Below are 24,739 nucleotides of genomic sequence, written 5' to 3'. Positions count from 1 at the left end.
GCGCGTATGTGTGTGCACGTGTTTGTGCGCGTGCGTTAGTGTAGTGGTTAGCGTGCTGCACTACGAACCTGGCGACCCGGGTTCGATTCCCGCTCACGGCAAACACCAGTGACGATTATCTGAACCGGTCCTGGGCCTCCCCTGGGTCGACTCGGCCTCAAATGAGTACCTGGTGCGGTGTGTAAACATCGCCGCTAGGGAGACAAAGGCGGTCGGGCGTGGTGCTGGCCACCCACCCCCTCGTGTACCGTTCCGGCCTTCATAGGTGCTCGCTAACAGCACTTGCCCCTACAGTCTGTTAAGGCTATACGGGGGATTTTTATCTTTGTGTGTGCGTGCACGTGTTTGTGTGTGCGTGCGCGTGTCATCGTGGCCGCAGCACGAGGTGGAGATTTGCCGCCGGGAGTGTCCCTTTGTGGTGCGGCCGAGGATCCGCACGGTGAGCTCCAACCAGGACGGCGACGACATGGAGACGGAGAGCGAAGGTGCGGCCTTCACCGCCCCCAATGCCTTTGACCACCGTCGCATTATTCCAATGTTTGCATCGCCCGGGTCGCATTGAGATGAGGGCAGGGCTTCATTTGTCGCCAAATTATTTTACCCAGTCGCTGGTGGCCACGTGCGACGAGTAGCCACAGGTAGAGAAAGGTATACTGGATGTGGTGTGCCAGCTGCTGTACCCTTGTTGTGTAAAGACGTAATTTTCTTGGTGTTTGACATAGAATACTCACAATAACAATGTGGATTTGCCCATAAGAGGTTTTTTGAGGTGTGGATTTGTATATGGTCTCAATGCAAATGCGTCTCAAATCGCTGTACATAAACTGGGCATTTTATAGAGGCAGTTCGCCGTAAGGAATAATCTAAGATCTTGATTTGGGCAGGTGGTGGATGAGAGTTCCAGACTTTTTTGAGGCAGCAGAGGAAATTAAGCAACCTCCTGCTGAGCAAGGATGAACTAGGGGCTTCGACAGAAATCTTGTTGCAGGAGAGTGCGTAGATGGGTGTAAATTGAGGGGAGAGGTTGAAGTATGTGTAGAGGGGGGAGAGTAGTGTGGGATGAAAGGGGGAGGAGAGCTAGTTTGGGGTGAGTCCATGGAGGATCTAGTGTATGCGTAGCTAACACATTGCTTGTGAGGTTTACGTGGTGATGAAGATTGAATCGATCGTTGAGAATTTTTCTATTTTGTCGCTTGCCGCCAGGTGTGGACGTTGCAATGGAAGGAAGTCCAGGACCGTCGACATCGGCGGATGGAAAGGCGGAAGGCGACGTACGGATGTTTCTTCCGAACCCTAAACCAGGTGGGGCTAACAGCTGTGTGTCTGCCTTGTGAGCCTGACTAATGGACCACCACGTCTCCCGCATGCTTCAATCTCTCATCCAGCCCCCAATCCGATCGTTGTTCAATTTTCAGATTCCGCTCGCCCGTCCGCAAGGTCCTGCATGGACTTGTCCCTGCCTACCTCTCCCCTGTCCTCTTACTCTCTTGGCACTCTCCTACCATTCATGCTTGGCAAGGTAGCAATCTTTCTCCTTGTTAAGGCCGTTACGAAGGGTCACATCACACATTTGCCCAGAAAGAAGTAATGTGGAGGTGTCATGGCAACAGCACGGCATTGGTTTTGATGATGACCTCTTGACCTCACAGCTTCCCGTTAGTTTAGCTCAACATTGATTAATGTATGTGCACTGTTTTCAATGTCTTCTGGAACAAGGTTTTAATCTCTCTCGTTGGCATTTGATTGTTTTTGGTCTTATTTCTATTTGCTTCAGTGCTGTACATTGTTTTTACGTGGTTGCTTTTGTCATTTTGGTGACCCGGGTTACTCTTGCAAATATCTCATCGTGGTCTCTTGAACGTTCACCTAATTCAACAAAATCGGCTAGAAACTTGCTGTGTCCAATACGGCGTCAGAAGCAGCAGCATGCACATTGGGCAGCAGGGTGGCGCAGTGCTAACAAATGTGCCTTACAGGTGTAAAGGGACTGGGTGCAATTCCCTTCGTGTGGAGTTTGCATGCTATCCTCCACCCTATTGTGCAAGGGTTTCCTCCAGGTTTTCCAGTTTCCTCCTATAAGCAAAAAAGAGACAATGAAAACTCTATGGCCAAACGTACACACGTTAAAAATTACTCCTTTTGGGCCCTACTGCTACGAAACACTTGGCAGGACCCTCCTGAAAAGGTCTAGAGACTCGGTGAAGCTTTCCTGGGTAAATAACACGTTCCTTCGGAGTGGGCGGGTAGAAACTTGGTTGGACAGGGCATTCCTGCGATCCGTGTCACGCGGCGCAAGCTGCGTGGGGCGGTGCGTCACGTGGTGCTGAGCCCGCCCGAAGCGCTCTATGAAATACAAATCGAGGGCGTGGCTATGCACGACAGACAGACGGACAAATAATCCCTGGTGGGCAGTGTGGAACTGTTGTTCCTGCCTGTAAAAAGCGTAATAAAATATCGAGATATTGGCGGTCTCGCGTGATGCGTGCGTGCGTGTTTTGTTTTGGCACAGGAGCCCAGTGCATTCCTCAGAGGGCCGCCCTCCTCAAGTCCATGCTGAACTTCCTGAAGAAAGCGATACCAGACCCTGCCTTCTCTGACAGCATACGCCACGGTGAGCTTCACCGGTCTAACCCCCGCCCACCCCTGCCTGGAGTGGGGTGGTAGACCAGGGCGAGTGCCCCACAATACCGTAGCTTTGCCTTCCTTTCCGGTGGAATTCTTGGAATCGGTCTCCTTAAAAACGTCGTGTGAATGATGTGGACGGGTGGTCGAAGAGCTGTCACCGCTCAGGGCCGGGGTTACAATTTACGTTTCAGCTGAACTGTCATTAATCGGAAGAATAACTAAACTAAAATAACCTCATCGGTACCGAGGCTCCCACAAGGCCATGTCGGAAGGGTGTATGGCACAGTTTCACTCCAGCTATCATCGAGTGCGGTCGTGTCGCTACAGTTCACTGCGGTGAGTACAGTCTTTAAAAACAACGGCGCGACACCTCTAAAGGAAATGTACGTTGAATCGCTTGCGCGTTCTGAGCTTCAGCTGGGAAGGGGACCAACCCTGCAACTCGGTGTTTGGATCAGGATGTCATTTGACTGCATTCCAGTGCAGTGGATTAATTATTATCAAGTCTAATGCGACAAACATTACTCTATATTCTTGGTTCTTTCGGTAAAGTCACGTAGAAGGGAAATCATAAAATAATATAAATATTAAACAATCAAAAATTCTCACGACGTTTCGACTGCAACACAAGCAATCATCATCAGGTGTGAAATCCACAGAAAGAAAATTTTCACATTTTCTTTGTGGATTTCACACCTGATGATGATTGTTGCAGTCAACGTGAGAATTTTTTATTGTTTATTATGTTTATTATTTTATTATTTCCCTTCTACGTGACTTTACCGAAAGAACCAAGAATATGAATCCCTGCAGTCACGAAAGCTTTAACTAAAAATTTAAACATTACTCTCTTTAGCAGAGTGAGTGAGTAAGTGATGCCCCCCCACCCCAGCTCTGTGTGGGCAAGAGGTTGCTTGAAGGATTCTCAGAAGTAGTTTTTGGTGTATCTGCTTCCGTGGGGAATTCTCCACGAAGGGTTGTCAAGACGCGTCGGCTGTTTTCTTGATTCCAGTGATGGACCAGTCGCTGCCCACCTCGCTCAAGCACGTGATCAGCAATGCCGAGTACTACGGGCCTTCCCTCTTCCTGCTTGGTAACTTCTTCACTACTTTTAATCACAATCTCGTGTTGCTTTTAATTGGCAGGACTTTATTCTCAGCGACATGAACTCAACGGTGTTATCAGTTCAGTAGGATTTGTTTATTGATTTTACACTTTTACATCTTGTGATGATTTAATCTTTGTTTATACTGGAGCAATCCGATTGGCTATAAAGCTCCAGTAGGGACGGGTCAAAAAGTTGCAACAACAAACAATATAAAAACACGATAGGAATGCAAAGTATAGGAACGTTAAGCAAATCACTTGAAAAACTAAACCATGTTTTATTTGATCAGGCAGTGCCCGCTGAGCTTGTTTGCTGCTTTTTCAGAAGCGACCTGGCCACATGATTGCTCAATGAAGTACTTAATGCTAAAAACCACAGAACCTTTAGAGCACTGAGCTGACTATGTGGAGAGACCTATATGTGAATGCATATTTTAACCGTCCGTGGTTAAACTGGGTTCTCAAGTGCAGCGAGTTCATGGTCTCAGCTTGATCGCTGATTGTTCTAGAGAACCATCGTTTCGTTCAGTTTTTGAAATTGGCATATTCCAGGTTTGACTTGAAAATTGTTTGGCATGCGACTAACGATCTTTGCATAGCATACAAGGACATGCACTACCTAGCATGAATAAGAAGCTATTAAATTGACTCGAAAGGGGATTTTTTTGGTTGTCTCCTGCGTACCAAAGTTAGTTGGCATATCATCACTCCTGGATGAAACTCTCCCCTATCAGCCACCACCTCTCACAGTCTCACGGTGCAGCAATCCTTACGTGCCGGTGTGTTTCCCCCTCCTTCGCTGCAGCTTTGTCGTTAGTCTCGACCACCGGCTGTTGTAGCTGCAAAATCCTGAAGACCCATTGACTGTTGTTGTGTTGGTGGTGGTGTGCTTGAACCCGGACATGTGTAACGCTGGAGCGGACGCATTCCCATTTTTAACCTGGGTCTTGGCCACCGGCCGTGTGTTCTGCAGCGACCGAGGTGGTGACGGTGTTCGTGTTCCAAGAGCCGTCGCTTCTCTCCTCGCTGCAGGATAACGGCCTCACGGACGTGATGCTGCATGCCCTGCTCATCAAAGACGTGAGTCTACACACACTCGGCGTCAGGCACGTTCATGGAAGATGCACCCTAAAAAAATAACACTTTTATACTCTTTAGACGCGGAACGGGTCGGGCATACACCAATCTGCACCTTCGGCAATTTCATGAATTCGTGATTTGGGATCATGTGTGTCCGTGTGCGTCCGTGTGTGTTCTTGTGTGCATGCGTACGTGCGTGTACATCTACGTGCGTGCGCACACGCGAAAGCAGGTCCCGGCGACGCGCGAGGTACTCGGCTCGTTGCCCAACGTGTTCAGCGCGCTGTGCCTCAACGCGCGGGGCCTGCAGTCCTTCGTGCGCTGCCAGCCTTTCGAGCGCCTCTTCAAGGTGCTGCTGTCGCCCGACTACCTGCCCGCGATGCGGCGCCGCCGCAGCTCCGACCCTCTCGGTGAGATGGCACGTGTGACGGCGGCGGTGCCGACCACGGTGGTTTAATCGGCGCGTGTCTAGCCACGTCTGGGCAAAGACCTGCCCGAATTGTTTCCATCCTTTGTCACTGTCTTACCATTGTTTTTCCACCGGTGTCCTCCTGCGTTGCTCTGCTTCAACTTTTGCATCGATTCCACCAACAACTGAACGCCGCGTGCTGTTGCAGGAGACACGGCGTCAAACCTGGGCAGTGCTGTGGATGAGCTTATGAGACATCAGCCGTCCCTGAAGACCGACGCCACAGCCGCCATTATCAAGGTGTGTGGCTTTTAACAAATAAGGTTTTGTGAGTGGTATCAGAACCAACCCTAGGACCCACCCCCTCCTTGCCACCACCACCCTTCACCAGCCTCCGCTCCACTGATCAGAACGCTGAAGTATTGTCAAGCAACCCATTTGATGGACATCTTGCGAGTAAATTACATTATGACAAAAAACAGAATTGGTCACTGAATCCAAGCTGGCGAATTGTGTGTGCCTCTCACATCCACGTGGCTTACGTTTGTCCCGTAAGGCTCCCAGAGGTAAAAAAACGATAAATTGTTGTACATTATTGCTGCCTTTATTGTTCTGTTTACTCGGTGCCTCGATCTTGGGGGTGTTGACGGCGAGTTGCAAACACCAGACATGGCGGTGGCTTTAGCACCTATTAAAGTTTAACGTCTCCGATGGCTTGTCTCGCCGGGCGAGACACTCCTCTTCCTGCCAGCCAGCGAGCTTGCCACTTGCTCGGGTCACCCGTCTGAATTTGACTGGACATCTGTGGAAAAGAGCTTTTTAGCTCATCGCATTCCTCCAGTAATAATAAATATTTCCAACCGAAGCAAACATCAGTGGCGAGTGAAATCTAAATCGGTACTGGGCGACAACCCACCTTCACCAACCGCCACTGATCAACTTGGGGAAGTATGGTCAAACAGTGCACACAACCGACACAGTGTGGGGAGGTCTTCATTCAGCATTGGATTAGCAAAGGACAAATTTAATTAATTAAACGTCAGGCTCTGGTTCTGACCATCAATAACTTACCAAAAAATATAATTGTAAATTCTGCTGCCTCCAGTTCACAAATCTATCCGTGCAGCTTCTGTCCACCTGTCCAGCCATCTGTCCATCCACCTGTCCATTCACCCGACCTGACGTGTGACGCGTGTCCCCCGACCCGCTCTCTCCTGCGCTCGCGTGCGCCGGCCACACACAGCTGCTGGAGGAGATCTGCACGCTGGGGCGCAACCCGCACTTCGTCTGCCAGAAGCCGTCGATCCAGAAGGTGGACGGAGCGACGGCGGCAGCCGCCCGCGCGGCCCAGCCACGCGGCCGAGGAGGCGTCGAGCGAAGACGAGGAGGAAGAGGAAGCTCTCGGCCATGCAGAGCTTCAACGAGAACGCGCCTGGCACCGGCCAGCCTGCGGAGCCTGAGGCCAGCCCGCAGTGAGTGTGTGTGGCGGAAGCTCGCGGCTCGTGATGGCGATGACGAGCGGGTGGCGGCGCGTTGCCTTGGTTTGCGATGGTGGTGGTGTCCCAATAGGCTTCAGTCTTGGTGTTGTTGTATGGCGGCTGATATGGATGCAGAGCAACAACTTCCATTTCACATTCCGGTGGTTGAGAGGAGCCAACGGAGTGTATTGTCGTGATGTCTCCCTTCGTATTTGTGGATCGGGCATTGCGTCCGTTATATGTCATACGGTTTGTTCTGGATGACACCGCAGTTGCACACTCGAGGTTCAGTGATGGGGGGTGCAGGAATGCTTGCATTGGGTTATGGGTGAAATTGTGGTAAGTGTTGTAGGGTCAGAGTTAGTGATGAGAGAGAAGGAACTACCTGCATTGGTTTGGTGTTCATGATCTTCCCTCCACTCACCCTGGCCCACCCCTTCGTGACCCCTCTGTGCCCTCTGTCGCTGTCACTCATTCCTAAATCCTTGTAGCACGCTCCTGTCAACTCCATCATTCCATTCTGTCATCGATTTGTAAGCTGTCAGGTTGTCTTGAGTGAAGGTGCTCTCTATATTTTATATAGATTACAATTAGATTATGGTGTGAGAATAGGGTGAGTGAAAATGTGGTTGGGTGAATTGAGTTGCTGTTAGGATGTTGTGAGTTTTGGTTAGTGGTGGGGGGTGGAGGGTTCGATTCCCGCTCACGGCCAACATCGGTGACGATTATCTGAACCGGTCCTGGGCATTTCCTAGGTCGACTCAGCCTCAAATGAGTACCTGGTGCGGTGTGTAAACATCGCAACTGGGGAGACAAAGGCGGTCGGGCGTGGTGCTGGCCACCCGTACCGTTCCGGCCTTCATAGGTGCTCGCTAACAGCACTTGCCCCTACAGTCTGTTAAAGCTATACGGGGGATCTTTGTTTTTTGTATGGTAAGTGCCTGAATTGGGGCGATGTCAGAATCTTTATTGAGACTGCATGAGGAATCCAATGAGCTGTGAAGCTCTTTTTCACAGATGCCCAGTAAGGGGGCGGGTCGGCAAATTACAATAGCAAACAGTACAAAAAAACAATAGTGCAAAATAGAGAAAATAGTAAGCAAGTCGCTAAATATATAGAAATATTAAATATATCAATTATAGATGTCTTATTTATCAAGCTTGGGCATTTCGGCAACAACACCAAAATAGTCCCAGACCAGGATAACACGGCAATCCCTCAATAAAATGGCACATTGCCATTGTTGCGATGGCGTGATGGTAGTTGGGTCGTGTGTTTGGCAAAATGCCGCAAAACTGAGGGGCACACATACACAAATTAATAATTGTGTTTATCATTAACATTGTGTGTTTATCTATTAAATATAGAAAAGGGAAATTTGTCAATATGTGTCTGTTTGAAATGTTTAGCATACTTCCGAACATGCAACAAAACTTGAAATTTGGCATGTGGGTAGCTTCCAGACTGTACACAATGCAAAAAGTATAAAAATAGATTTTTGTATTTTTTTTCGGGGGGGGGAGGGGGGAGAGATCGAATGAGGCCCTGTATACGCTCAGTAATCGAGAGGTAACAGGATGCTCCAGCATGGAACGTTTGAGAATTCTGCTTGTCGCATCCGGGCGTCTCGGCAGGGGGGAGCGGGGGTCCGAGCACAGAGGCTGCACCGCTGTTGGTGACCCTTTCTTCAAAGTTGGGTTTCAGCCGTCTTATTAAACCAGATTTTGAATTAGTGATCCCAGCCAAGTCGCCAACGACAAACACATTAAACGTGTCGTGTTAAATGTAGGCGGTTAGTTTAACACGTAGCAGGCTTTCGCGACCAATATTATTCATAATCAACTTTTTGGGTTTAGATCGCGTTATTTATAAATGTGTCGTAACCCTCCACCACCGAACACGGCCAATCAGTAAAAAAGTGTCACGTTGACAAAAGACAAATAGTTCACTGCTTTAGCCCACCGGTGTGTTGAAGCGAGAAACCACAACACTTATAATTTTTGAGTACGACGTTTCGCTGGTAATTGCATCCAGCATCATCGGGCAATTCGCGGTTAATTCACCCACTTCCAGCTCTTGAGAGTTTTACAACATTCCGGTTGGATTGACGTGCGACGGAGACACTTTGTGAAGGCTTGCCACGTCGTACAAAAATATAAGGCCGATTAAAAGTGACTTCATAGGTAGTTTTCTCATGTCATCTTGCAAGACTTGTTTTTCTTACGCAAGGTGATGAGCAGTGCTCACTTGATAGTTTTTAATCGGAATCTATTTATCCTGTAAGAATCCAATGAGCTATTGAGATCTTTTTTCACGGATGTCCAGTGGGCAGCGGGTCACCGAGTAACATCAACAGACAATACAAAAGACGATATGAGTGCAACATCGGGAAAAGGTCAGCCAATCACAAAAAAAATTATATAAACTACAAATTGCTCAAGTGCATAAATTCCTGGCGTTTTGTCAACATCAAAATGCAAGCTTTGGGGCAAGGCAAAAAAATAATCAACAATCCCAGACCCACACCAAGACAACACACCGGTCCTTCAATTACATTGCCCATTAAAGTTAAATAGAAATGTTTGTCTTGACAGGATGCCGATGGAAAGGTAAGAACATAATTGAGGAGACTAAATGTTTGAAAAAATCCTTGAAAGTCGCTTTAAAACTTTGACTCGGCAGGTTTTGCGACTGCTCCGCTCCCTTGGATCTCCGTTCAAGTTGACGTGCATTGAAAACGCCTCAGCGGGGTTCCCTTGGCTGACGTCAATTTCGTATAAACGATATCGGTTCGCTTCCACGAACGCTCGCGGTCAATGAGAATCGTTGCAGCAGCCGTTGGCGTCTTGTGTTGATGTCATCACCATCGTCGTGATCGTCTTGTCTCGCGTGAATTCAGCAACGATTATATCAATGTGAAACCTCGCAACACAAGTGAAAAACACACTCGCCATGTTATATATTTTTAGCTGTGCTTGTTGTCCCAGTGGGAAACCGCAATCCCTTTTCTTTTGAATGTGCTCCAAAACCAATGTGCAGTTATAAACACGTGTCACTGTGTGGTTTTGACTTAGTGTAGTGGCATAGGGATGGACTCTAGAGAAATAAGCGTTGGGTGCTGTGTAGAATAAGTCTCCTATCAAAGAAAGTGTTGTTTGAGCTTCAGAACACTTTTTTTTCAGGAGGGTCCTGCACTGGAATGTTGGCCAAATAAGTTCTGAGTTAGCGTATCGGGAGGAAATGGCAGTATTTGAAAAAACCGCACCGTGCATGTGATGGAATACCATTCATAAGGACCACACAGGTTCGCAACCCTACTTGCTGTGCTGCTGCCATCTCGTGGGCTGGAGTTTAACGAACCTGTGTGGTCCACGAACCCTTGCCCACGAGGCGTGTGCGCCACCGCACCTGGCTAGCTGTAGGTGTGGTTCTGTGTTGATAGTTAAGCCCCCACCATCATGAACATCATCGTAGTCATCGTCATGTTTATTTATAGTAAGCAATTCACATCCTACAACTCGGTGCCTGTCCTCCGTACACACATTTACAATGGTTCACAGTACGAACCATGTGCAGAATTTGTACAAGAGAAGCTATGCATGAAATTTAAAACCACTGTAGGCAAACGCTGTGATATTAATGTATTGAAATAAGTGCGAAATAGTATGCTACATATATACCGAACCTGGGGTGTAATGAAACATAGATTGGTCTGTTAATGTTAATTTTTAAACTCATGATACCAGTGTCAAATCGCACATGTAAGAATGTTTTAGTTTCAGCCATATCTAACATCAGTGGTGTGAGTAAAAACTGTTCTTGGATCCTTCATTCACCAGCCTACACTAGCCAGTGTTGTGAAGTATAGTCAAACAACCGCCATGATAGACAACATTGTGGGTGGGCCCTGTATCCTGCAGTGGATTGACAAGACTGCTGTACATATTGTGCTGGCCTCGCCAAATCCAGCCACTAAAAGTTGCCACATTAATCACATGGTTTAAAAATATATAAATATTGAATGAAAATGCCATGCTGTTGGGGGGGCGGGTGGTGTGTCACATATCTGGTGAATGTAAGACAGACTCAAAAACGAGTTCAACCCGAAAGGGTTGTTCAGTTGAACTTGGGTCACCCTTCTCAGACTGGACATCTGTGAAAAAAAGCTTTATAGCTCATCAGATTTCTCCAGTATAAATAAAGATTCCGATTTTGTTCCGATGGAACCGAAATTTATTAGGGTTTTCTTATCCACCTACAAGTACTTGGTATTATTGTTTACAGTTGGTGATCCTGAATCCAGGAGTGTAAATTGCACACTCCCGCAATGGGCGAGCCAGTATTCTGCACAAAGAAAAGAATGGGCCAGAGTTGTTACTCGAAGTGGGTGCTTATTTTATCAACCCCCCTACAGACGGATGATTGGCCAGATCCAGACAAGTGGCACAGTAGCGGGACTGTGACGCAACCCACGGGATCGATTTAAATGCCCCGTCACCACAGTCCACGCTCGGCGGTGGAATTGTGTTCATTCTCTCGGCTTGAAGTCAGCGCTTGCGTGTGCTGTCGTTCACTGGGAAAGACATTTCCACACGGCCCGGCAAAACCCACATCTTGTGAATTGCCGGGGCACCAAGTAGCTTCCAAAGAATCCCTGGGCACTCTCAACAACAGCAGCAGCCGCATCATGCACATCAATATTGTTATCATCATGAAGACATCCTCAGCATGGTAATCAAAATAATTCTACTGATCGGCAGCAGCAAAGGAATCAGCATCATTTAGGTTTACCTCCAGAATAAACCTTGCAACATAATAATTGTCAATGTCAGAATATCCTAAACCTATGATAATAATCATTTTCATCACAAGGATCCGCACCATAAAATGTACCAAAGTAGTACCAGTAGTAGGACTAACTTAGTTTAATTTATACTGTAAAGTATTGCGATACCCTATTTAGTGGGGGTGAGTTTTTACTCAAAAAAACATTGAATGAATGGAAAATATAACCACAATCTTCATATTCATCATCTATTTTAAAGATACGAATGAAAGTACTGTACTGCTAGAAATGTACCACAGTAACAATTCGGTTCGTACAAATGCACGTTGAGACAAGCGGGGAAAGGGGAGGCCAGCTGATGTAAACAAATTGCATTGTGGTTTTTTTTTGATGCGTGCACGGCGAACGGTGCTCCGTAGGCCCGTCTGTGTGAGCAGCAGCAGCGCGTTTGGAAAGTGACGTACGCGCTTCTCGTTTGACAGCCGGGGCGCGATGCGCTTTGACTTGGTGCCCAGTCGAGAGCTGGCGCCAAGCGCTGTTTTTGCGAGCGCCAGCTTGAGGCTGATCAAAAACACAACTTTCTTTGTTTAGATGCCAACGCCGACGCGAAACTTCCCCGCCGATTGCCGCGCTGTTTTTTATTTTTTGGTTATTTCCACGTGCGATTTTCCATCGCAGTCAGCGCTCTGCTCCCCCCCCCACCCTGCCGGTTGCTTCCAAATAAAAAATGTGTTATTTCTTGCAGGGCCATTGGCGCCGAAGAGCGGCTTCCGATCCCCCTCATGGACTACATCCTCAATGTGGTGAGTTGCGCGAAGCGGCGGATCGGTAAACGGCGAGCAATCCCGAGAACCGTCTCTTTCGCTCGAAATGAAGCGGGTGGAACAGGTGCTGGCGAAGGTGGCGCGCGGCCACGGTTGCGCGCTTATAAAAATAAAATGTCGCTTCCGCGCGTAACGATCCGCAGATCCCTTCGACGTCGTCAAAAACCCGACGACAAATTTCTCGTTTGTTAAATCGGCCGCGTCCGCTTCGTTTTTCTCCGCCAATTGACGTTGTTTATCCTTTTTTTCTTTAAAACAAGGTCTAGCGTTCATTGTGTCCATTTTGAGGGGGGAAGGCGGGTGGTGGGGAGGGGGGGGGGCACAATTTGCCGTCAACGGAAACAAAAACTAGCGCAATGCAGATACGCGCGCGGGAAACAGCTGGCCGCCATCTTGGCGAGGCTGGCACGCCGCCGTTTTGTGTCGGGCACCGCATGCAGATGGGGTTTTTTTCCCCGCGAGGGTAAAAAAAAACCCCAGTGCCCACTCATTCAAACGGTGCCAGCTTCCTTCACGGGTGGTGAAAAGAGGCCTCCCCTGCCCCTTTGTGTGCCAGCTTGGGAAATGCTTTAATTGCGTTCAAATGAGGAGGATGGTAATTAATCCGTTGTGGTTTAATTTTTTTGTTTTTACTGGTTGTGTCAAGATGACTGCGGTTACTGCACAAAATGAACAAAGTGAATTGATATTAATTAATATTTTTCTATTAATAGGTTTCATTTTTCGTAAGCAGTGGTTATTTTATTTGGTCGATGACCCGCGCTTAAAATATACATTCGGAAACGAAATAGCTATACAATAATCTACCACAGTCAACATTGTTTGTTACTTACCATTTGGGTGTTTACTATTTTTGGTGGAATTTTATATTTAACAATCTTTATGCAGAATTGAATATGCAGTATCTATTCCGTTCAGCTGTTGTGCATTTTGTTTTGGTTACACTTCAATACGGGAGCACATCTGGTATCCTGGCATACTGCCGACCCATCCAGTGCTGTATAGAGACCATGCTCGGCAGTACTCGAGGCATCTGACACCACCTGACAAGACACCTATGTAACACTAAGCCCCCCCCCATTCATTAGTCCAGGGGCCAAGGTACAATTTGGTACCTAAGTGACATTGCATGAACTCTAGCCATATATCTTCATAACCAATACAAGTGAATTGTGTCATAACCTATTCAAAAACGGTAGGCTATCATTATTGGCCTTTTTGCGATATATTCCAGCATTGTTTTGTGAGATAAATACATTCGCATTTGGAACTATTACAGCTATCAGTGCATCACCCTGTGTCCGGAGAACATCCTCAGAAGCAAGGTCACAGAATGACTTGAATACATTTTCATTGGACTTGACATTTTTAATCGCCAGCTGCGGGCCTGTGTACTTAGTACAGATATTACTCGCCCACTGATCTTAGCCCTGATTGGGAGTCCAACTCAAGTAGCCACGTGCACCGCTGTATGCCCCTTACCCCCCCCCCCCCCATTGTTTTTATTATCATTTGTGGGCAATCATAGCGCATCAGTGTCCACTGCACATTTCGTCATTTGTTTACACTATCCTCAGTCTTGTGATAATATACTCGAATAGTGCACATCTTTCTGGCACCAATCTCTTATTTCTAGATTTGAAGTTTTCGTGACTGCAAGGGTCCCATGCTCTTTGTTTTTTCGGTAAAAGTCACGTAGGTAAAAAATAAAATATAAAATAAAATAAATCAAGACGTTTCGGAGGCAACAGAAGCCAAAAGCTTGTGTTGCCTCCGAAACGTCGTGATTTAATTTATTTTATATTTTATTTTTTACCTAGGTGACTTTTACAGAAAAAACCAAAGAGCATGGGACCAATCTCTTATGTCATCTAACCATACTCTGTTAGGGCTTTTCTCTCTTTCTGTTTCCTTCCAATTTTTCAAAATATAAGACGGCTTAATAACAAATGTGGCAATTCCATTCCATTATTTATAAATTTGATTATTTCCAGGTGAGAAAAAATCTAACCCTTATTCTGCTTAAATGTATTCAGATGAAGTTCGTGGAGTCGATCTTGAGCAACAACACGACGGACGATCACTGCCAGGAGTTTGTAACCCAGAAGGGCCTGGTGCCTCTTATGGCCATCCTGGGCCTGCCCAACCTCCCCATCGACTTCCCGTCATCCGCTGCCTGTCAAGCAGTCGCCGGTGTCTGCAAGTCCATCCTGGTGAGCGGGCTGACAGCTCTGAGCAATGCTCAGCGGTTTGGAGATTGTCATCAAGGGTTTGTGATGTGGTGGCGGTGGGCTTGCTGGACGCCAAACAGTATGTACGTATGTATGTTGAACTTTTTCGCACCGTACTTGGTCAACCGTGGTAATCGGAGGTGCGGGGGAAGGACAACAAACTAAACGCCACTCGCTAAAAAAAAACAATTGCAGGTAAGGCCCACTGAGTTACATAGCTCTTTGTAAGAATAGACTTGGCCACAAATTACAGCTCAACAAAGTGGCTCATGTGGGAAATTCATAGCAGCCAAATACTCAATACATGTTGATTCTAAACGTGGAGAAGCATGAAAACTTAAACCATGCAAACTCGCCTTTATGCCAGGCGAGGTAGTTAACATCTCACCACCGCAGCATCCCATTGTTCGTCAGCATGGTTGTTGTTTCCCCTGGGAAGTTCCACAGATTAGGAAAATCCGATGAATCTAGATTTTGTACAAATTGAGAATCGAAATGAATGGAAAATATCTCTTTCAAACGTCTCATATCTGTCTTTCAAATGTGATGCATCCAGATGGTTTGTGACACTCTCCAACATGCTTTTGTCTTCGTAAGTATTTAATGAGCAGCATGAAATCTGATAGTTCTCGTGGCAATATGCATTTGAAATCCTATTTTTGCTTTGGTGAATCTCACTTTTGGAGTTGCAAGCCAAAGTAATGTGGCCGGTGTGCAAAAGGGTGTGTCCTTAATAGCAGCATTCCTGTGTCCTGTTGTTTCATTCGTATTGGATCATCTTCACGAGAATTACGGACGGTCAGATGGAGCCAATGCATGAACCCTCGGAAAGATTAGAAAAAACATCAACACCACCTTGTAGTTCACTGCCACGCGCACTCCACTTCTTTACAGTTGCTTTTAGATGCTACATATATCCAAAGTGCTTGAGAGGTGGTGCAGTGGTTACCCCCTATTCTTCCACTTTCACCAAGACGTCTTGTGTATGATTGTGGGAGTACCCACACTCGACCCCCATTTATAACTGTTATTTTATAAATCCAAATTTTATTTTTATTGTCGCCCATGTGTCTTACTGGCGCCCCCCCACGCCCGCCGCCAGACGCTATCGCACGAGCCCAAGGTTCTTCGCGAGGGCCTCCTGCAGCTCAACGGCGTCTTGGACGGCCTGGATGCACTGCACCGGCCCATCGAGGCGCCGGGCGGTTCCGTGCTGCTGCGCGAGCTGGCGGGCGCCGGCTCTGTGAGCGACGCCACGCTGTCGGCGCAGGCGACGCCACTGCTGCACGCTCTCACCGCCGCGCACGCCTACATCATGGTGTTCGTGCACACCTGCCGTGTTGGACAGGTGAGTGCACCTCTGGTTGGTGGCGGTGGTGGTGATGGTAGCGGTGATAACAGTGAGGTAGTGTAGCGATTAACGCGCTGAGCTATGAACCCGGCGACCCAGGTTCAATTCCCTCTCACGGCTATCACCAGTGACGATTATTTGAACCGGTCATGGGCCACCCTTAGGTCGACTTCGCTTCGAGGGTTTGCCTGTTGTTTCATTCACCGCTCGTGTGCCGTGGTGGCCTTCATTCATACTCGCTAACAGCACTTGCCCCAGCAGTCTGTTAAAGAAATACGGGGAATTTTTGTCTTTGGTGATAACAGTAAAATCAGTGATTTGTTAATAAGTGAGCAGTGAGGCAGTGCTTTTTGCCGGTTTACAGCGGTGAGCCAGCGGTGGAAATTCCACATACCATAGGCAAAACAACTGTTAGCTTCCCCGAAAAGTGGTACCTTTGTTATTGACTGCAGGGATGATGGACCCAATCGATCAACTCCAACCAGGATTTGAACTTGAAACCTCGTGGTTACGAGCCACTCGCTCTTCCGCTGAGCCAGCTTGGACGATAGTAATGCTCTTGGTATGATTATGGTGTTTGTGTAATTATATTGGTGTAATGGTAGCGCGTTTGCTGCTTGTTGCAGAGGATTCGTGGTTTTAGCTTCGCAGCTCTCCTGGTTAATACTAGGGTCCCCAAGGTAGCGAGATGGTAACTACCTCGCCTGGTATGCAGGAGGTCGTGGGTTCCATGCCGACCCTGACGCCTGCCTGTTGTTTATTTGGAGTTTGCAGTGTCTCTTCCCGTGGTCGCGTAGATTTTTCTCCAGTTCTTCTCTCCACATTTAGAAACATGCGTTGCAGCGTATTTGGTTGCTTTATATGTCCACATGATAAGCCACTTCGTTGAGCTATCATTTGTGATATCCAGATCGCTTTTGAAAGAGCTGTATAGCTCAGTGGACCTTACCGGGTTAAAAAAAGAATCCACAGTTTATTAACCACACCTACGTGTGGCGACTGCTTCACAGTGGACGTTAAAAATCCCGTGACATTCGCTAAAAAGAGTAGGCCGTGTGTGCCGGCGCTTGCCAAGTCTGATAAATTACTCAAATTAATTATTTGGGGAAAATAGCAACAACAACAACAAACCACTTCTGGTTCGTTATTTTCTCCTTTCCTGCAGAGTGACATCCGCTCGATCTCTGTGAACCAGTGGGGCTCCCAGCTGGGGCTGAGCGTGCTCAGCAAGCTGAGCCAGCTCTACTGCTCGCTTGTGTGGGAGAGCACCGTCCTCCTGTCGCTCTGCACGCCCAACAGGTGCCCTGCGCGCGCTCTCACAGCCACCACACCCATGCCGACTCTCCGCTGATAATTATGATTACATTGTACATGTGTACGTTGAACTTCTTTTGCGCCATACGGAGCCAACCGTGCTAATCGGATGTGCGGGGTAAGGCCAACAAGCTGAACACAAAGCAGTGCTATCTTGCTATCAGCAGTCGCTCTCATGTGAGAGCTTGGTGCAACCATGGGGTGGCTCTTACCCACATTTGAACCTAGTCTCTTACCCGACCACCTCACATCGGCACATTCTCAACACTTTGGTCTCAAACTTTTTGGACGCATCCCTTAATCTCACGTGTTTGTAAAACGTATATATGGAAATGAGATGCTAACGTTACAGTTATGCTAACGGAGCTCGCTTGTGCAAACAAGTCAGGAATCAGAAGCTTGAATCCCACTGGAATCATGACTAACGATAGTTCTATTGAAGCACACCGGGCAGAGTTGATCGTTAGATGGTGACATCAAATGACCCCCGGCTCGAGCACCATTTATCTCTGCCCACACTGCGACACCGTTGCCCTGCTCACCAGCAAAGGCATGGTGTGTGCACCGTTGTGGCTGGTTGTTGAATATTTTATGTCCGCAGTGTCTGACTCTGGTTTTGTTGATCGAATGTTGTAACTTTAAACCCCGAGGGGGAGGAGATGGAGGTGGAGGAGGCCTGTGCTTGCGTGTCAAGTAACAACCTCCTGCTTGTACCGTTTATTTAGGATTGGTGCAATGGGATGAAATGTTTACAAATTTTTTTACACGTTCGTTTGCACAGTACCGTTTCAAGGCACTAACTTTGTAACAGATATTTTTTTATACATGTTTAAGTTAATTCAACATGGCAGGAAAAGGCAGCTGTGTATTTAATATCTTTAAAGAGCCGCTCAATATTTTCGTCCATTTTTCTGTATAATTGTATTCTGATTGTGCTATCCTCATCATTAGTTTCCAACTGGGTATCTTACATATGTGTGTGTTTGTATATATGTGCGTGTGTGTTCATATGTGCACTTATTTTTGTGCCTGTGAATGCATGTCCGTTTGCATATCCATGCATGCTTGGATGTGTCTCCATGTACATGTGTTCGCATATGTATTTGCGCATGTTTTTTTACTCCCTTGTCATGTGTTGTACGTATAATGTGAATGTGTGTATGTGAGTTTGTATGTACGCGTCTGTGTTTTGTGAGGAGTGGCAGCGCAGTGGTTAGCATGCTTGCGCTACGACCCGATTTTAGATTCCTTCTCGCATCCAACACCGCTGACGATTATCTGAACCCGTCTTGGGCCTCCCCAAGGTCGGCCTGGCCCGAAATAAGTACCTGGTGCGATGTGTAAACATCGCCACTAGGTAGACAAAGGTGACCGGGTGTGGTGCTGTCCACCCACCCCACATCGTGTGTCGTGCAGGTGCTACTCGCTCGCAACACCTTGCCCCCAACCTGTGCTAATTCTACACGGGGTTGATGTTTGTTTTTGTGGTGACAGCCTGCCCCCGGGCTGCGAGTTTGGCCAAGCCGACATGCTCAAGCTTCTGCCCAAGGAGGAAGGGGGGAAGGCAGCGAACGCGGCCCCCACCCCCTCGGGTGCCGTGCCCGGGGCTCCCAAGCCGAGGAACGGTCGGTCTCGCCTCGTCCGCCTCGGGGAAACCCAGAATAGCGCTCCGTTTTCACAAGCGTCTTCGTGCGGTGTTATTTTCGGCGTCCTTAATTAAGCCCAACAACGGCAGCAAACATCGTTGTGGTGATAACGCGCGGCGGGGAAAGCGGAATGAAAGAAAAGGAGGCCAAAGTGCGTCAGTGAATTGTTGAGACGTGCGTGTTTGAAATTGCAAGATTTATTTTTGAGAAATGTTAGCTTGATAATAGTTTTTTTACCCTTTTATCTGGCAACAAAACTGACGCCTTTTTTACAAGGAGTCGTGTTTGCATTGGCCACAATACCTACGGTCGGAATACGAACAAAAAACACAACTCTGATAATGTATGCACTGTCCTTGAAGTTGATTGGTCCACACCCGAGACAGCTTTATCTTAGAGTCTAGTCTCACATGGTGTTGGACCAAATGACGCCTTTTGGGGGGGGGAGGGTAGTTTTGTTTAATTAATTATCTCATTTCAGTCTGATGTCATCGTTGCACCTGCCTATTATGGAATAACAGAACATCCCGGATTAAAAGTTGCTGTTAGCCATGATCACATTTAATCGCACTTGCACAATTGTGGGTGTATGTTTTATTCCTTTTAAAGGTGTGTGTAATTGTGAGTTAAAATCGGTCCACATGTCAGTAAGTTCTCAAAATACCGTGTCAGATATTCTCGGATAAACTGACTCGCATTGAATATGGGATTCTGATGGTGTATTCATTGTTTAATGCGTGTGTCGACCCATTGGCTTATGCATTGTTTAGAATGATTTTGACACCATTTTTGAGCTGTACTTTTGAAGATCGCGTGCAATGAATGCGTCATTAGTGCCACTCCCCCCCCCCATCCATGTTTGTCCCCGAGCCAGAATTTACACGTCTCGTAAGGCCAACGTGTCACGGTTTGGTCCCAGCACGGCTCGACAAATAGCCAGTGGAAAACTACCAGTGCCACGGGGGGGGGGGGGGTGCCCACGCCGGCTCGGCTCGAATGCGCGAGTGGGATAAGGGGGTTTTAACATCTTCTTTTCCCGGCACAGAAGCAGAGGCGCTGGTGGGGATGGAGTCGACGGCACGTGGCCTCTTGGAGGGCTCGGTGTTGCCTCTGACCCTCGAGGGCGATCCCAGCTCCCCCATGGAGACGGAGGAGGTGGGCGTGGCGGGCTGCGCCACTGCCGTGACCGACGGCAAGGCCGGCAAATCCAAGATCTCCCCAGCAATGGCCGCTCGCATCAAGCAGATCAAGCCCTTGCTGTCCGGTGAGTTTATTTGGCAACCGTTATAAACCAGAGCAGACAATATGAACCAGACCTTAGTATAATGTTCTGTGTTAAGGACTTGTCTGATTGAACAAATTAATTGAAGGGTTGCCCGAAAGTATCGAGACCCTAATCAAGGACTAAAAGAACCTGCTTTCAACATCCTAGCCCCTCTGATCCCCTTTGTTTCATCACGAGCTATGGACGTACTGCTAAATGCGCGCCTGGCCAAAGTGCTGCTGTTATTATTGCGAATTAAACACTTCCAAGTACAAATACTTTTGTTAAGCATTAGAGGACCCATGAGTATCCACGATCTTCATCGTTTATTATCGCCATCGAGATGTGATTGTGATTTTTTTTTTCCCGCCGAAGCGTCGTCCAAACTGGGCCGCGCGCTAGCCGAGTTGTTCGGGCTGCTGGTGAAGCTGTGCGTGGGCTCGCCGGTGAGACGGCGCAGCCACCACCCGGCCACGAGCGCCACAGTGCCGTCTCCGGCGGCCCGTGCCACCGCCACGGCGCTCACCAAGCTCCTCGCCAAGGGCCTGTCGTGGTCGCCGCCCCCGTACACGCCGACGCCGCGCTTCAGGTGCGCTCCGCTCGCCACCATCGCGCGGCCTCGCGTCGGGGCACCAGCCGCCCGTCTCGCCGCGGTTTGGCTTGTGTTAGGTGGCTTCCTGCCTTCGGGGGAGGGGGAGGGAGGGAGAATGTGGGGCCAGCCACCATTTTTAAGGGGCCAGAGACATCGATTAACTTAATCAACGAATTGTATCAGCTGTGTTGGCGTGACTTATTTTTTTATAGCGATGCGATTGGGCGGTGCGCCTATTATCTAATCACCCATAGTGCGCCAAGTATCATTGTGCCTGGATAGTGCTTGGATCGATGACCCCCATGATGTATATGTAGAGGCTGTTATTGGCTACAGGTTAAAGTTGTGGGCAGCATAGGGCACATTCACAAACCCGCACTAACCACCGTGGTAAAGTACGTTCAGATATTCTAGATTTGAAGCTTTCGTGACTGCAAGGATTCAAATTAGGTTTTTTTCGGTAAAGTCACGTAGGTAAAAATAAAAAATAAAAATAATAGAAATAAAATAATAAATCACGACGTTTCGGAGGCAACACAAGTCTCCGTCAACAGGTGGGACCGTCACAGCTAAATTTACTGTCATTTAGCTGTGACGGTCCCACCTGATGACGGAGACTTGTGTTGCCTCTGAAACGGCGCGATTTATTATTTTATTATTTATTTGTACCTACGTGACTTTACCGAAAAACCTACGAGTACGTTCAGATAACCCTCACAATCCTCGTGGCATGTGTAGGCCCTCATCCAGCGGTCGGTGGATTGACAAAAGGTGTACGACATGGAATTTAGGTTATATTTTATATTTCACAATGTGCGTGTTTGCTTTAACCCCTCGTCGTTGCCCCGCCCAGGCTGACGTTCTTCATCTGTGCGGTGGGCTTCACGTCTCCCATGCTGTTTGAGGAGCGCAAGTACCCGTACCACCTCATGCTGCAGAAATTCCTCACATCCGGAGGCCATGACGCTCTCTTCGAGTGAGTACCCCTGTCCCACTCATCCGCTTCTCTCTCCTCTGGTCTTTACAAAAATAATTAGTACTGGGCTGTCCGATAATTGTTTAATGATGGCCTGGTTTGCCAATTGTTTACATTTTATTACTCTTCTAATCGGGCCCTCTGTCACCTGCAAAGGTTCATGACATAGCCATGAATGTTTTCAGTTTTTCATCAGTTCAATAAAATGGTTTTGGGAAATATTTGTGGATTCCTTTTGGGGTCTTCCTTCTCTGTTGAACCAAAAATTACTGTCACTCCACCCTGTAACCGTTGGTCCAACGATGGTGCAGTTAAGCGTGTTTTAATGTGTTACATGGTGCAGCAAATGCTATGAAATAATTTTTGTGACTCAGCGTGGATGCTCGCAACACCGACCCTTCCACACGTGTGCCGTTCTGGCCTTAATAGGTGCTCGCTAAGCGCACTTGCCCAGCATTCTCGTTAAGGCGGGGATTTTTGTGTTTGCGTCTGCAGTACGTTCAAGTGGGCCCTGTCGATGGGCGGCAAAGTGGCAGTAACCGAGGGCCTGGAGGCGGCTGACCTGCCTGACGGAACCGGCGAGTTCCTGGACGCGTGGCTCATGCTGGTTGAGAAGATGGTGAACCCCACGACGGTGTTGGAGTCGCCGCACACGCTGCCCGCCAAGCCTGCGCCCGGCACGCCCGCCAGCGCCGCCAGCGCCGCCAGTGCCGCCGCCAATGCCGCGGCGTCCGCATTTAGCCCCGTGCGCTTCCTGATTCTCACGCAGAAGGTGGGGGCCCCTGTGTGTTGGTGTGTGTGTGTGTGAGGTGCTCGCTAGCAGCACTTTCCCCTACAGTCTGTTAAGGCTATCCGGGGGTCTTTGTGTTTGAGAGGTGGGGAGCAGTAGAGCAACGGTTAGCGTGCTGCACTGTGAACCCTGCGATCACAGTTTGATTCCCGCTCACGGGCAACACCAGTGACGATTATCTGAATCGGTCCTGGGCCTCCCCTAGGGCTACTCGGCATCAAACGATTACCTGGTGAGATTTGTAAGCGTGGCCACTAGGGAGACAAAGGCGGCCGTGCATAGTGCTGGTCACCCACCCCATCGTTTGCCGGCCTTCAAAGGTGCTCACTTTAAAGCACTTGCTTCTCCAGTCTCGATAGGCTACACGAGATTGTGTCTTTTTTTGTGTGTGAGACCAGTAGACATGGTCCACTGTTACATGCCCCACTCAAAGTAGTTTTACAGAAAGCAGCGTTTTGATTCAAAGCTGCTCCCACGTATAGTCGATCGGAAGGTCACCTCTTCCAAGACATCTGCCCAAGTGTGGACGACTGCGTCAGAACTTTAAATCGTAACTCGTGCAAACTTGAAATTGTGCGTGCAGGCTGCCTTCGAGAGCATCATGAACCTGTGGAACCGCAAGCCACTCAAGGTGTACGGTGGACGCATGGCCGAGTCGATGCTCGCTATCCTGTGCCACATCCTGCGCGGCGAGTCGGTGATCCGCGAGCGCCTGGCCAAGGAGCGCGAGGGCGCCCGTGAGGATGACGCCAACACCTCCAGTTCGGCTAATGCCATAACCACCGCGACAGCCGCCACCGTCGCTGTTGCCGCCGGCGCCGCAGCCGCTACCACTGCTGTCACCGCCGCCACTGCCCCCAGCACGTTCGTGGTGCTGGAGGACGGCTCCGGGAGCGCCGGCACCAGTGGAGGCGGCGGTGGCGGCGGCGGTGGCAGCATCGCAGCGGTGGCGCCCGGAGAGGGCGGACTTGTTGGTAGCGTTGTTCCCAGCACCGCGGCGGTGGTGACCGCGGCTGGCGCCGTTGCCTCTGTTGCTGGCGCCGCCGGAGGTAGCGCGGCACCGGTCGCGACAGCCGGTGCGCCGAGCCCCGCATTCTCGGTGCTCGGCTCCCCAGGCGCCGCGCCGGTGTCAGGGACGGCCGGCGCTGCCGTCCTGGCGGGGAGCGTCGTGGCAGCTGCTAGCAGCGTCGTCACGCATCGCAGGCAGCCGGACGTGAATCAGCAGCAGCTGCAGCAGGTATGCGGTGCCGGCACGAACGCTGGACACACTCGTGTGACATTCGCTCGCCACGCGTACAAATCCAAATTCTCACATGGAAACACTTTTATGCTTCAGTTAATTAATCGCTACGTAATCACACCTTGGAAATCCCTATTTTTTGCAGACCCAGTGAAGGGCACCCCATGACGATGGAGATGATGGTGCATGTGTGTTTTGTCTTTGTCAGTTGATGGACATGGGCTTCTCGCGGGAGCATGCCACCGAGGCTCTGCTGCACACCTCCACCATGGAGCAGGCCACGGAATACCTGCTCACGCACCCCCCTCCCCTGCTCGGCGGATCGGTAAGTACTGGTACCGGAGATAACCGGCCCGGGGGGTGGTCCTGGTGACCACCACCGCCGCATGACCGTGGACTTGACAATTATTTTAAATTAATGCTTTCCAACTAAGGTGGGAAGTGGGAATATGTTTCGGCTGAATACGTGAATCCATCGGTAAAGAGAGGCTCAGTTTAAATTACATTTTATTATCATGTAGTGTTTCTGTTAGGGACTTGCCTTATCGAAAACTGGTCAAGTTTATCGAAGGGTTGCCCAAACTTGACGAAACAAACCATTGCCGAAAGGTATTCGCCTCGCCAGGCGAGGCGATCGCATCGTTGCATGTGACATCTTGTCTGGCTGTAGATTGAACATGAACCAGTAAGCTAGCGATAGTTAAACACGTTCCTACATGGCATCTCTTTAAGACACGTGCAGAGTCGATACTAAGTTAATAAATTGAGAGTTTAAATATTGCATACTTACAAAAAAAGTCCTTATGGGTTACATTGGCTGCCAACGATAATTACGAATAACGTCTTTTACGGCGAAACCAAAAATCTTCCATTAACGCTCGCTTTGCTTCGTGCAGGAGATGCACATGTCCGAGGAGGACCAGATGATGCGAGCCATCGCCATGTCCTTGGGCCAGGATGTCCCCATGGACCAGAGCACAGAGTCTCCCGAGGTGAGCCAGCAGCCGCCCTCACCACGAAGACGA

The 24,739-nt window shown here is 48.8% G+C and overlaps 1 protein-coding gene across 1 annotated transcript in view; it reads left to right on the top strand.

The window, feature by feature from the left end:
- The window catches only part of HUWE1 (HECT, UBA and WWE domain containing E3 ubiquitin protein ligase 1), a 94,376-nt gene that overhangs the window by 27,462 nt on the left and 42,175 nt on the right, over nucleotides 1-24,739 (top strand). The window contains 22 exon segments of the mRNA XM_061572886.1: nucleotides 380-485; nucleotides 1,204-1,302; nucleotides 2,510-2,611; nucleotides 3,638-3,718; nucleotides 4,706-4,812; nucleotides 5,045-5,222; nucleotides 5,430-5,521; nucleotides 6,465-6,554; nucleotides 6,556-6,618; nucleotides 6,620-6,693; nucleotides 12,232-12,289; nucleotides 14,347-14,523; nucleotides 15,644-15,889; nucleotides 17,058-17,191; nucleotides 18,701-18,831; nucleotides 19,898-20,116; nucleotides 20,492-20,705; nucleotides 21,562-21,684; nucleotides 22,180-22,456; nucleotides 23,058-23,711; nucleotides 23,923-24,039; nucleotides 24,611-24,706. Coding sequence (XP_061428870.1) covers nucleotides 380-485; nucleotides 1,204-1,302; nucleotides 2,510-2,611; nucleotides 3,638-3,718; nucleotides 4,706-4,812; nucleotides 5,045-5,222; nucleotides 5,430-5,521; nucleotides 6,465-6,554; nucleotides 6,556-6,618; nucleotides 6,620-6,693; nucleotides 12,232-12,289; nucleotides 14,347-14,523; nucleotides 15,644-15,889; nucleotides 17,058-17,191; nucleotides 18,701-18,831; nucleotides 19,898-20,116; nucleotides 20,492-20,705; nucleotides 21,562-21,684; nucleotides 22,180-22,456; nucleotides 23,058-23,711; nucleotides 23,923-24,039; nucleotides 24,611-24,706 — 3,438 coding nt within the window.

This window comes from Lethenteron reissneri, chromosome 51 (assembly GCF_015708825.2).
Source record: "Lethenteron reissneri isolate LAM-NWPU_2019-01 chromosome 51, ASM1570882v1, whole genome shotgun sequence".
NCBI lineage: Eukaryota > Metazoa > Chordata > Hyperoartia > Petromyzontiformes > Petromyzontidae > Lethenteron > Lethenteron reissneri.
This window is presented reverse-complemented; position numbering and strand designations above follow the sequence as displayed.